The sequence below is a fragment of the Carassius carassius genome, chromosome 43 (genome assembly GCF_963082965.1).
Source record: "Carassius carassius chromosome 43, fCarCar2.1, whole genome shotgun sequence".
Lineage (NCBI taxonomy): Eukaryota > Metazoa > Chordata > Actinopteri > Cypriniformes > Cyprinidae > Carassius > Carassius carassius.
The window spans coordinates 10,364,387-10,379,416 of NC_081797.1; the positions used below are offsets into that span (position 1 = coordinate 10,364,387).

Consider the following 15,030-nt stretch of genomic DNA (forward strand, 5'->3'; position numbering starts at 1 on the left):
GATTAATCACATCCAAGATAAAAGTTTTTGTTTACATAATACATGTGTGTGCACTGTGTATATTTATGTATGCACCCATACAGCAAATATTTTGAAAATATTTGTACGTATTTACCTGTATATATTCATATCATATATCATATATAAATATATTTAATATATAAACTTAAATTTTTTCTTAAATATATACGTATGTGTATTTATATACGTATACATGCATAATAAATACACAATATACACGCACATATATTATGTAAACAAAAACTTTTATTTTGGATGCAATTAATTTTCTTTAATCGTTTGACAGCCCCGATATATATATATATATATATATATATATATATATATATATATATATATATATATATATACACACACACAATGCCTACTTAGGGGCTCTGTACCAATCCTGGCATAGAAAGGTTTTTGCTTATTCTAATGCAAGGCTATAGAAGTCATTTGTACTACATTTTACTGACTGCATTGTTTATCCTTTTTTCTTCATAGGTCATTTTGCTTTGAGGATGAATTGTGCTTTTTCAGATCTCTATGGGACCAATGGACTCATCAAACTGGACTTGATGTAATTCCTGTTGTGTTATAAAGACTTTTTGTAAAGAAATATTCTATTGTGTATATATTTTTTTATATTGATAATATATACATATATTTATATCCCTATGGGAATTTTTATGCAACCCGTTTTGGCGAGGTCTGTATTTATGTAGTACTTTAATCTTGTTTGACTTGTTTGTCATACAATAGTGTCTTAATTTGTTTTTAACCTGAAATCTTGCTCCGTAACCAAGACTTAACAGCACAATATTGTCTATAAAAACTCAATCTGTTGTTCATATGACAATCTGAGATATTTTTCTACAGGTAACTTTACACACAGACCTATAAGCTATTCAAAGTGTTGCAAACCATTATCACCAATATGACTTTTCAGTTACAGTAGGTTACTTTTACATAATTTTAACATTTTTAATGTTCTATTTAAGTAATGCATCTGTAAGTAGACTCACCATTGGTCAGGGAGCATGTGTGTGGAGCTTTATGTACAATGTTATGGGTTGTGAAAAGTGGCAATATTCTCAGGATGGACTTGTCGTCCAGTTGAAAAATCATCAGTCCAATCACAGCACAATGAACTAATAAAAGAGGTACTGATATTTTAAATGCTCACAAAATGATCTTATTCTTTATTTTTTATTTTGAATGAAATATTTAAAGTGGTGAATTATCACATCTAATGAAGCATGTCTTTTGTTTCCATTAAAATTCAGATAGATTTTTTTCCTTTGTGATTTTGTTGTGTCTGTTTGTCCCCTGCAACAGTGGCATATATAAATATTTTTCACTTTTCAATAGATTTCCAATGGACACTTTTTTTCTTATTGAATAGTCACATAAGTGAAATATAGTGTAACACTATTTCATGTTAAGTTGAACTTTTCTTAGAAATTTATTTTCCTTCTCCCTCTTTGGGTTAAAAAATATATATATATATTCTTCTACATCATAAATCTTTAGTTCCATTGAATTAAATATTTATTAAGCTATATTAGAGAAAAAGAACACAAGGTCATTTTTATAATCTATTCCTGAATATTTAAATGAAGATTGGTTAATCATTTTATGTCAACTGAGGATAAAACCTTTCAACTAAAGAAGTGGCATCAAACAAAATAATTTTGAAGCTGTAAATTAGTGCAGTGTCATGTTATGAAGTGGATCCATGTGACATGATGATGCAACACACAACTACTCAATGTTCTCTTTTGTTCCTTGAATTATAGGCTTCTGAAGTGTTTGGACAATTAATGCCGTAGAAAAATGGGTCAGGATTTTGCATGTAAAAAAACAATCTGCATTGTGCTTTATCTGGCATCCATAGGGATTATGTCTGACTCAGTTTTAATGATAGTTTATTCATTACTTTCGGCCCTGAATTCGGAGAAATTATTATTTGTCTCCATTCAGAGATAAATAAACATCTTTAAAAAACAAATATAAAGATACCAGTTACTAGGAGCCTGGTCTTATAATCACTGTATTTGCCTTTTAGTATATTATATTGTATTTCTAATTTCTATTATATTGTATTTCTAATTGGCATTTAAGTGTTTAAACAATATTAACATTGCAGAAACTTTTTTCCTGTAGGTTTAAATGATAAACTAATATTAACATAATTTAACATTTTGACTGATTTAGGTTAACTAGATTCGAGAAGTGGTGAGTTTTGATATGACAGTCTCAGATATCATTTTGGATAACTAAACAAAATAATAGTAATAAATAATATATAAAAATTTGGAAAATAACACTAACTCAACGTGGTGACTCTTGAGTATTTGATGCGCTTGAGATCAACATAATGAGACAGCGCCACCTGTTGGACACATAGGGTCTTCAATTTTTATGTACCTGCCAGGTATAAAAGACACTATCTATCTATCTATCTATCTATCTATCTATCTATCTATCTATCTATCTATCTATCTATCTATCTATCTATCTATCTATCTATCCAGGGTTCGAAATGACTTAGGACTCTTGGGGGGGTCCCCTAAAATTGAATTATTAAAGGTTCTGAAGACTACCTTGCTACACAATATATTGTAGGCAAAATTATACGGACCAGTGTTGAAGGTGGGATAATGGTCTTGGGATGTTTTCCCTTGCCCCTAGATACTTACATTGCCACCAACCCCTGCCATCCCACCCCTGTAGGCACATAGAGTAAAATGAAATTCTGAAAAACTATCACTTCTTCTTTCTTTACTCCTTCCTCTTCTTCCTGAAAACAATATCACCTGATGATTTGAGTAGCTCTTTTTGTAAAGTTCTAGGATGATTGGGGTAATTTTATAGGGTAGGCCTAGTGCCTCTGCATAGAAAATAATAAACAAAGTACAAGCATATATAAATGCAATAGAACAAAAAATACATGTAAAATAAAGCAGTGCTTTTGGTTTATCAAGTAAATTAACTGTATTGAGTTACAGCCATTGAATAATCAAATGTAAAATAACACTGCCTTCACTGTATACATTAAATATGGTTCATACTATTAATACAGTTTACCTTTAGCTACAAAAATGTTTTCTCTCTCTCTTTTTTGATTAACTTTGGTGACACAAACAGCTGCAGGTATATTGGGTTGCTGTCCCTTTAAGACGAATGGATGTATCTATGGTATTATGGTAATGACACGCATCTGTTTTCTTTCTCTGACTGCATTTACGGGGAAACTCGTTGAAACGGACACTTTGACTTATTTTTTCGAGCACATCGTTTTCGTTCAAACACAAATTGATAAGAAAGACGAGGGAATTCGGTATTCACTTACTTCAGGTGCTGTCTGCGACTGCGTGGCTCTGTGCGCCGACAGACAGACCAGTCTACATTTGGATGTTTAACATAAATATATAACCTACGGATACAGCAAAGACAACGTCGGCAGTATTGACGGCAAAATAGGCTACAGCATATTTCGTTCTGTATTGACAGGGAGTTTTTTTAAGCAGAATTTGATGCAGTTGCAGATATCATAGAGAGTAAAAGAAACACTAGGGATGCGCCGAAAAGCGCGCTGTTTTTGCATCCCTGATATCTACAATTTCCCACAACAGCCATGTTATCACATAAGCACAGTTTACCCTTGAAAAAAGTCGGTGATCTTTCTTTTTCCTCTTTTTCTCTCCATATGCAGGATTCCACAATAAGAAAAATAATAGTAGCTTCTTTACCAAGCTCTCATGTACATTCATGTTCAAATCACATTCACTTTAATCAATTCACAGACTTGAGTTAAGTCCTGGTTAACTTTCGTAATCACTGACTGACTGGACAAGTAATGTTAGGTTGTTAAGCTAGCTTTGAATAACTAGTCTAGCTGCTAGGTCTGCTGTTAGTTGGCAGATCATTTGGCTTCATACACATAAGTTACAGCTAGCAAGAAACGTTGACAAACGTACTCTTCTAATCATTACACTGGGTATCTAGTTAATGCAACTTTTGATATAGGAACTCGAAGTCCTAATATTTTACTATAAGCAATTATGGAGATATAAACACAATCGAAGCACTTACAGGATTTTCATTCAGGATTTCACTCTTTGTGGAGTCTCGGTTTGCCGTGTTCATCTACTACGTGTCTGCGGGAGCACCACAACAACAATCTGTGATGCTGAACTCACACGGCTAATAGCTGCCCTGATTGCTGCCTCGCGCTAGGAAATAAATTAATTACTGTTATAAATAAAAAACGTCACTAAAACCTATAATTTTCACAATAATTTTTAATGTTAAAATATATTTGTTGGGGACCCCCCAAAATCCAAAAATGAATTCTTATGGGGGGTCCCTTATGACTTATGGAGGGTCCGGGTCCCCCCCCCCCAGACACCCTTCATTTCGAACACTGTATCTATTTTTCTATAGGCCTATCTATTAAGCAACAGTGGCGATTAATGGAGTTCAGCTCGCGCTCGGACGTCCTAATATGCGTTTTTACGCAGATGAATAAATCAAGGGGGCACAATCAAAATATAGCTTAGTGAAAGCTTCCTGAGCAAACAGCGCAAGGAAGTGTTTTGCAAGATTGACGTGGCTCCGCGGTGACAACTGGCCTGTTTTTACACCTTCCTTCTAAATAAGGAAGCGGCCCGTGGGGCATATGACCGCCGGTCCAATTTGGGAGCTGCCAACGAAGCCCATCATCATCACGCCCCATGTTCTCTCGCGCTCACTGTCCCCGCGGCCGCTCGCGTGGATTGACAGCGATTGGGTTCCGGCTTTTGAGTGATGTCATACAGAAGATCTCCCAGGCAAGGTGAGCTCGCATTTTGGTGAGTGTGTGGTGCTCCCCGTCCAGAGAGGTGAAACATGGTAATCATCATATCCGCCACCGCCACCAGCTCAAGCTCTGCCGCTCTGCTCTTCTCACCTACCGAGGGGCTTATTGCGTTACACGCTCGCAGCCCCGACCTGCCTTCCAAAAATAAGCCCTTGCCACCATGCCGAAAGAAGAAAAACAAGAGTGGTATTTTTAGGGGCTTTAATTTTGACCACGTGCCCCGAGGGTAAACCGGATGGCCACTGCGCAAAGGTTCCTCATCAGTATGTGCGAGAGCAGCGGGCGCTGGACGTGGACTGCGGTTGTTCTGCTGGGCTTTCTGCTTGGGATCGTGTCCTCCTACCCCATCTCGAACAGGACCAATGCAACTTCACTGGAGAAAAGGTGGGAGAGGCTCTTTTCCCGCTCCGTTTTGGGGATCTCGGTGGAGAAATCGGACCTGAACTGGGAGAATGACTATTTGCTGGGCATTAAGAGAGTGCGGAGGCTGTACTGCAATGTGGGCATCGGGTTTCACCTGCAGGTCCTGCCAGACGGAAGGATAAACGGTGTCCATAATGAGAACCAGTACAGTGAGTTGCATCCAGAAATGTCATGCATGACGCGTTATACCAGGGATGGATGATGACTGAATGAATAGCTCATTTTTTATTTTACTTTAGTATATATATATATATATATATATATATATATATATATATATATATATATATATATATATATATATATATATATATATATAATTATGCTACATTAAATATATATTTTAACATTTGTATTATTATTATTATTCATATTTTCGCATGTGTCCTAAAGCTATGACATATCTATTAAAATAAACCCCAGTGTCAATCACTGTCAAATTTCCCAAGGCTCAAACATGACACGAATGCTTGGACGAATTTAGACGCCAACTAATTTTACACAACGTCCATCTGCTTGTTGTACATGCCAGAACTGCAGGGCTTTTTTCCATGTCACAGTAAAAGAAATGAGCCAGCATGAGAGAAAATGCAGAACAAAGGCTCTGTGCATCTCCTGGATCCACCCACTTGTGCAGAACGCATCCTGCAGATTGAGTGAATGAGCTGTCGTTTGCCACATTGTCATGTATGTAACTGATGTTCTGTTCAATCAGGTCTAATAGAAATCTCAGCGGTAGAGAGAGGAGTGGTTAGTCTATACGGCGTGAGAAGCAAGCTGTTTGTCGCAATGAGCAGCCACGGAAGGTTATATGGAACGGTAGGTATGCCTGTCGTTTGATTTCATTGTATTGTGCAGAAAACCCCACTTCAGTCTTGCAGTGTTAAATGGGTCAGTGACAAATAAGGATTCATAATAGCAATATCATTCGATTACTCGAGCAATAACAGCTATATATCAGCAACTGAGTGCCGAAGGCAATCACAGCCACTGATACTGAGCCGGTATCTCTCGAGTACGGGAGAGTGTTATTGTGTTTATAAAACAGTTAGACAGCATGAGTGTAAATATATAAGAAAAATAACAACGGAGTGTCTTTAAAACCTTCCGCCACAGATTCAAATCACAGTTTGACAGTTTAACAGCTGAGCTCCATTACTAATTCGAAAACGTCACTTTAGAACTAGAAACGAAGGAATGCTGAGTTGCTTCATTAAAACACATTGCATTACTTAAAAGCTCACTGTATTATGTAGACTATTGTGAGTTAGAGATGGACTGAGGGAGTGTGATTACCTGCACCTGATACAGCATTCATTTTTCAGCTCAATCTCATATTCACAATAAAACATTACAAGCTGTCATTAAAAGTAAAAAATAACTTCCGTTTCAATCTCTTTCATTATGAAAGTCTTAAATGCTGAATCGTATAAGTCACTTGTCTCCATCTAATTGTGGAACAATGTCACAAAAATCACGACCACACACAGTTTCCCAATACTAAATACTACTATGTATATAAAATACTGTATCATTTATTGAATAAAAAAACAACAATAGCCATCATAAAAGCCATCCTCTAATACACTGCATTAAAGTTACATTAAATATTTTTTGAGATTTTGCCTTCAGCCGAAACTATTTTCTCTGGAACAAATAATAGATTAATGAGACCACAGACTGCCCATCAGATTCACCCAAAACAAGTTATATCTCATGTTTAACCACTATAGAGAAATCAGAGCCAGCGACAAATTCCAGAAGATCTGGCCGAGGTGAGGCTGCTCTCGGTGGGTTCCTGACGCCCTGGTGCTCACGTCTCCGAAAACGTCAAAGCAAATTTTTAAATAGACTTTATCTTTATTAACAAACCGTATATTTGAAGTCTAAACAAGTACATTCTTCCCAAAAAACTCTTAAAACTACATTCCATGACACAAAAACAAATTTTACTGGATTTGGGTGTCCGCAAGCGGAGTGATAGAAACAATGAAAGGTTATTCCTGTGGTGATACCAGTACAATATTTCACGGTTCTCAACCAAACAGATTTGAGAACCAGAACGAACTGTTGTATAACTGGTCTTAGATTATAAAAATGCCAAGTTTAATGGCAAGGCTTAGAATGTAGGCTAGTCTTTTTATGTCTTAAGATGGTTTCGTAAAACAAGTTTTGTATGTTTCTTTATTTAATGGCTCTAAAATGTCAAGTGGTGTAACCATTAAGATAAAGGCCTATGTAATTTGAATGTGAATGCAATCAAATTACATTCAATTAATCAAATTGAATTTACAATCAAAAACAGTTTTCAACAAACATCATAAATATCAAGACATCTTGCTTCGTTTGAACCTGAACAAAATGTGGCTTTTCTTAAAGGTCACATCACCATCCAACATTTTTGACTCACAGAATATCAAATTATCAACATTGGGCTGAACGGTTCTCGTTGCGAAACAGTGCCGTTCTATGTCGATCTAGGCCATTTGGCACAGTTTGGTTTCTGTTTTAACTGTATTTGGCTGGTGCTACGAAACCAGGATTAGAATGTTCATAACTTTGAAAACTGGTGACTGAACATCTGATAAACATTGGAGCGAGAGCAATAAGGAGGATGTTAGCCACAAAAAGTGTAAAAGTTCCCAAACTAGAACTTATTGACATAAAATTACACAAATAATAGCCAACAGTGAAACGATAAATGAATTTGGAGTTAGCTAGCATAACGTGTATCACTGATGAGAAATATGTGTAGAAAACACTTTAGAAACCATTATTCAAAAATCATAATTTTAATCGTACCGGCCTGAAACTTTTTCCTGTGAAAATGGAAGTAGAACCATTCGGCAAGATGGTGTAATCTTTTGATTCAAGCTGAAATCAAAGAAACTTTAATGCACTAAAAAAAAAAAAGATTCTGACAAAATTAAAGTCAAGTCATTGACCCAAATGCATATTTTTTTAAGCTGCCTTTGATTTATTTTGAAGTGCACACAAATATAAGCACCATAGTCTGGAATATGTCATTCTCTTTGGAAATGTCTTGATTCTTCAGCTTTACTTGATAATACATTCAGTACATTGACTTGTCATTCATTCTTAATAACAATTGGCTCTTATGAGCTGTGATGTTGTGCATGGCTTGAAAATGTTATCTTCTTTGCACTTGGATTACTTAGATGTCAGATCTCACAATGATTAACACATTAGCTCATTTGATGACATACAGTCGTGGCCAAATTTGAGAATTACATAAATATTGGAAATTGGAAAAGTTGCTGCTTAAGTTTTTATAATAGCAATTTGCATATACTCCAGAATGTTATGAAGAGTGATCAGATGAATTGCATAGTCCTTCTTTGCCATGAAAATTAACTTAATCCCAAAAAAAACTTTCCACTGCATTTCATTGCTGTCATTAAAGGACCTGCTGAGATCATTTCAGTAATCGTCTTGTTAACTCAGGTGAGAATGTTGACGAGCACAAGGCTGGAGATCATTATGTCAGGCTGATTGGGTTAGAATGGCAGACTTGACATGTTAAAAGGAGGGTGATGCTTGAAATCATTGTTCTTCCATTGTTTACCATGGTGACCTGCAAAGAAACGCGTGCAGCCATCATTGCGTTGCATAAAAATGGCTTCACAGGCAAGGATATTGTGGCTACTAAGATTGCACCTAAATCAACAATTTATAGGATCATCAAGAACTTCAAGGAAAGAGGTTAAATTCTTGTAAAGAAGGCTTCAGGGCGTCCAAGAAAGTCCAGCAAGCGCCAGGATCCTAAAGAGGATTCAGCTGCGGGATCGGAGTGCCACCAGTGCAGAGCTTGCTCAGGAATGGCAGCAGGCAGGTGTGAGCGCATCTGCACGCACAGTGAGGCCAAGACTTCTGGAAGATGGCCTGATGTCAAGAAGGGCAGCAAAGAAGCCACTTCTCTCCAAAATAAAAACATCAGGGACAGATTGATCTTCTGCAGAAAGTATAGTGAATGGACTGCTGAGGACTGGGGCAAAGTCATATTCTCCGATGAAGCCCCTTTCCGATTGTTTGGGGCATCTGGAAAAAGGCTTGTCCGGAGAAGAAAAGGTGAGCGCTACCATCATTCCTGTGTCATGTCAACAGTAAAGCATCCTGACACCATTCATGTGTGGGGTTGCTTCTCATCCAAGGGAGTGGGCTCACTCACAATTCTGCCCAAAACCACAGCCATGAACAAAGAATGGTACCAAAACACCCTCCAACAGCAACTTCTTCCAACAATCCAACAACAGTTTGGTGAAGAACAATGCATTTTCCAGCACGATGGAGCACCGTGCCATAAGGTAAAAGTGACAACCAAGTGGCTAAGGGACCAGAATGTTGAAATTTTGGGTCCATGACCTGGAAACTCCCCAGATCTTAATCCCATTGAGAACTTGTGGTCAATCCTCAAGAGGCGGGTGGACAAACAAAAACCCACTAATTCTGACAAACTCCAAGAAGTGATTATGAAAGAATGGGTTGCTATCAGTCAGGATTTGGCCCAGAAGTTGATTGAGAGCATGCCCAGTCGAATTGCAGAGGTCCTGAAAAAGAAGGGCCAACACTGCAAATACTGACTCTTTGCATAAATGTCATGTAATTGTCGATAAAAGCCTTTGAAACGTATGAAGTGCTTGTAATTGGGGAAGTCGTGGCCTAATGGTTAGAGAGTTGGACTCCCAAACGAAAGGTTGTGAGTTCGAGTCCCGGGCCGGCAGGAATTGTGGGTGGGGGGAGTGCATGTACAGTTCTCTCTCCACCTTCAATACCATGACTTAGGTGCCCTTGAGCAAGGCATCGAACCCCCAACTGCTTCCCGGGCGCCGCAGCATAAATGGCTGCCCACTGCTCCGGGTGTGTGCTCACAGTGTGTGTGTGTGTGTTCACTGCTCTGTGTGTGTGCATTTCGGATGGGTTAAATGCAGAGCACAAATTCTGAGTATGGGTCACCATACTTGGCTGAATGTCACTTCACTGTCACTTCACTTCACTCACTAATTATATTTCAGTACATCACAGAAACAACTGAAACAAAGATCTAAAAGCAGTTTAGCAGCAAACTTTTTGAAAACTAATATTTATGTAATTCTCAAAACTTTTGGCCACGACCATACACTGATAGTTCTGTGGAACCTTTCCATTCCACAAAAGGTTCTTTACACTTAGCCAAAAATAGTTCTTCTAAGGCATTACTGCAAAACCTCACTTTTGAACCTTTATTTTTAAGAGTGTAGACCGAATCATCTAACTAAATTATTTCTCAACCTTTGTAACTACAGGTTCCTTCATTGTCAATTGTTTGTGCAAGTCAATCATTGTCAGTGGCAGCAGCTTCTACTTTTTTTTAAACACATAAATTAATTGTGAACAGGGCCGTCGCAAGTCGGGTGAAAGGTGGTGACGATTATAGGGGCCCACGGCCGAGGGGGGTCCCCCAATGATCTCAACCGACTGGCTGAGGCTAGCCTAAAAAGACGATCAGGACAGTTGACAGGCCACTGCTGCGTGTCGTCACGAAAGCTTATCATTTTCATGGGTTTTTAAGCCTGACCACTTTCCAATTTAAACATTCAAAAGAGTTTAAATGTTTCAAATACAAGACGCGGAAAATCTCAACTCACAGTCTCAGAGCCGCATCTCACAGACAGCGACACTAAACCGAGCTCTCCTTTGCGAAGTTCTCCTCGAACTTCCTCCTGCACCTGAACGAACAAACACAAATGGCAGTTTAAACAAACAGAAAAAGATGTGAAAAAGCCCATTTCAGCACCACGGTGTTCTGGTGTTCAGGGCTCAGGCAGAGAGAGGTGTCTCAAAACACTTTTTTAACACAGAATTTGCCTCTTTTTGCTCTTGCACCGACAAAAACTTACAACATTTTTTAAGTTTTAATAGTAGGTGTAGGACACTATAATTAATTTAGGTAAGAGAGTATAGCAAAATAAAGCGAGCTTTGACATATTATACCCAAAAAAATCTTCATACATCGGACTACTTGTGAAATTGATAGAAAAAAACAAAAAAACAAAATGGGACCAAGAATTATTCAGACACTTTACCTCACCATGTTTTGCTTATGTGTTTTTTTCCTGAATTGCTAATGCAACCTTTACACACCACAGACTGAACAGAATTAAGCATTGCTTGGTAATTGTTCAACAAAGTATTGATGTGTAAATATTGTCATACTAACAGTTGTCTGAAGTTTGGTTTGATTGTTATCCGTTACATATCTTTCTATCAAAGTTATCTGACATTATCAAGATGAATTTGTTCTGACAGTTCAACTCTGAGTTCTTGTCATATTTTATTACCATTTTATAAACTAGAGCAAATAAACTGTGATAATGTGAGAGATGTTGAAGGTGTCTGAATACATTTTGGTTTGACTGTTAATTAAATTTTTACGGTGAAGACTATGCAGTGCTATTTTATATTTAATTATTTGTTTTCTGTACCTGGACACCTACAAACATGAGACAACTTAAACATTTAGCAATTAGCACAAATAAATAAATAGAATGAACATATAAATTAAACAGGGCCCACTGGTACAACCTTCACCGGGCCCCCGCAAGCCCCAGCTACGGCCCAGATTGTGAACTTAGAGCTTTGTTTAGCACACAGACTATGTGCATGTTATTAACAGTTCCACATTTCTGTGCAAGCGATAAATCTGATGTATTGATAAAATCTGTTAATTAAAGTTGCTTAAAAGATTTATGCTGTTGGCACAGTCAGAGATCAGTTAAGCAGCCAAAGTCATTTTTACACAACAGAAATTGGAGATAAAACTGATGGACTGATAAGTTTGGCTTTTCAGATATTCAGCTGATTGGCATCTCCATTAGAAGCAGCATGGGCCTTGAAAATGAATCTAACATTCAATCCACATGCATATTATGTGATGATTCTCAAAGATGTTGAAAAAATAATTCACACTGAGGAATTTTGAATTCTACAGAAACTGGAAATGACTTGCTTTGGTTTTTAAAACTTTTCTTAGTTAGATAATTACTGGTGTCAGATGAACTGTTGCTTTGTGAGTTTTCCTGCACTTAAATTAGAAAGGGGTGTATATTGAGAGTATGTGATGGAGAAGTAGTGTATGGGGCTTACAAGAAGGATGGGAGGAGTAATATCAAACTAACTATCTAATCCATCCCATTTTTAGAGGGCCTTCCGTGACGAGTGCAAGTTCAAGGAGACACTGCTGCCCAACAATTACAACGCATATGAGTCTTCCATTTACAAGGGCTTTTATATCGCCCTCAGCAAACACGGCCGCTTGAAGCGAGGCTACAAGGCTTCCCCAGCAATGACTGTCACACATTTCCTCCCACGTTTATGAGCAAACCTGGCAATAACACAATGATTTGCACATGTTGGATGTTCTCGTATAGGTAACCCGAACATGCTAAGAGGTGAACTGCAATGAACTAAAATAACACTTACAGTATTTATTCTCGTTGAAATAATAATAATATATGTATATTTCGGTAGCTTACTTTGTGTCTGAACTTTGTGTACATGCCATTCTTTGCTGCTTATGATTTCTATTATGATCTATTATGAGAGTCGAGGAGCTTTTTTTGCTCCCACTTTTTATGGGTGCTTGCTATAACTGGTGTAAACCTTACCCGGCATTGGACTAACATCCTTAGCTTTTACAGTGAAATGGATACTTTTTATTACCTCAAAGAGCCAAGTCCGCATTGAAAAAAGTTATGGAGGGTAAAAGAAATATCAGTTTACTCTGATCTTCATCTGTTCCACCATTTTTGAAAGCACTTATTTTCATGATTAGGTGGTGCCTTAGCCTCTGCTATTTTGCCTCCTTTTATGCATGCAAGAAAGAGGTTTTTGTTCCATATTTAGATTAATAACCAAATAGTCGTCATTAAAAACCGATTGCATGCATCCTTATTGGGAGTTAACTCAGAGAGGGCTATTTTACACCTCAAGTAAGTTCAGAATTTGACTGAAAGTCTGTGGACGGCTAGTCCTGAAAGGTTTGGGTGCTTCCATTTGAATGAATACTTATCAAGCTTGTGAAATGCATAGAATTGCATTAACCTTGAATTATGTGGCACGATTATATGATAGCATAGCTATTGCTTAGTGATAAAAAAAACCACTGATTTGATTTATCAGATTTAATATAGTGTGTGATTATGTCCTTTTTAAATCATATGTATTTATATTAGTTGGTGTCTATGTTTTACCTCTACAGTCAGTGAGGGTTTATTCACCAACATGTTGACTGCAAACTTGAACTCCTCCTCAGAAAGTCTTTGGAATGTAAAAACCAATACAACCGTCTTAATCTGTTTGAGATAACATAATTTGCGCATTACTTTATGTTTGAATACAAGCATAGACCCGAGCACCTGTGCACACTCTTAAGTTCCCAAGTCAATTGACTTTGTCTAGAGAATTTGCTTTGAGTCGCACTTAAAATTGAATTGAACTTTGATATTTTGTAGATATTACCTTTCCCTTGCCCCACTATTTTAAGATATACAATTACAGGAATAATTCACCCAAAAATGTAAATTTGTTAAAACATTTGGAGAAATTTAGCTTTACTTTAGGCTACTTGTTCACCAATGGATCCTCTGCAGTGAATGGGTGCCGTCAGATTGAGTCCAAACAGCTTTAAAAGAAATCAAAATAATCTGTGTGGATTACTTGTAGATTATTGTGATGACCACAAAACTGATCAGCTGTTTGGACTCTTATTGGTGAGCAAGTAATATAATTCGACATTTCTCCAAATCTGTTCCAATAAAGAAACAAACTCATCTACACCTTGGATGGTCTGAGGGTGAGTACATTTTAATTTTTGGGTAAACGTCTTTAAAGGAATAAACTCCTTTAAATTCAAATAATAACTAATTTATTATTAGAATATTCAGTTAAAGTCTGAGGCTCTCATTTTCCATCTTCACTTTACTTGTGGTTGCTGCTCACACTGCAACAATCAAGATTTGTTTTTCTTTGCTACTATACCCTTAAGACAAGTGCAAAACACATCATGTTAGAACACGTATTGCATTTCTGTCGCAGCTGCAATGTGCAGGAAAGAATTAAAGGTTTGATAATCACTGCAGTACTAGCAAGAACATAACGACCTTGATTTCTCTTGCATCACTGCTTCTACTTGACATTTTGAGACATCTTAATGATACGAAGGAGAAGGATGTTATTTTTTATAACAGTTATGGCTGGGATGTTTGAGCCAGGTACACTGATATTTAGATTATATACAATATGCTCATGGAGTGTGTTTGTGACTTTTTTCTTAAAGGTATATTTCACCCAAACAAAATGGATTACTCACCCTTATGTTGATCCAAACCTGCATGTCATTTTGTCTTCTGTGGAATGTGAAATAAGGTATTTTGAAGAATGTTTTGGACCTCATTGAGTCTCATTATATGGGCACTTAAGAACAGAAGTCACACAGGCTTAGAACGACATGAGGGTGAATAAATAATGACAGAATTTTCATTTTTGGGTGAACTGTCAAAGCAAAATTAAAACTATGGTCTATGGCTATGGTAATTTTTTTTATGTTCTGGGAATAAAGAAAGATTTTTAGCTGTGCTATGTTGAAAATTTTAATTATATATTAGTACTGACGGCTATGGATTTAAAATTCTTTGTATCCCAAATATGGCATGCAATGTGATTGCTTCAATGAAACTGTCAAA

At 37.1% G+C, this 15,030-nt stretch overlaps 1 protein-coding gene across 1 annotated transcript; it reads left to right on the plus strand.

Annotated features, from left to right (window-relative positions):
- Positions 1-4,815: 4,815 nt before the first annotated feature.
- On the plus strand, positions 4,816-13,871 carry fgf6a (fibroblast growth factor 6a). Its single transcript, XM_059536397.1, has 3 exons — positions 4,816-5,439; positions 6,006-6,109; positions 12,489-13,871. Exons 1-3 carry the CDS (start codon positions 5,103-5,105, stop codon positions 12,663-12,665), a joined length of 618 nt encoding a protein of 205 aa, XP_059392380.1. The 5' UTR covers positions 4,816-5,102; the 3' UTR covers positions 12,666-13,871.
- The last annotated feature ends 1,159 nt before the right edge of the window (positions 13,872-15,030 follow it).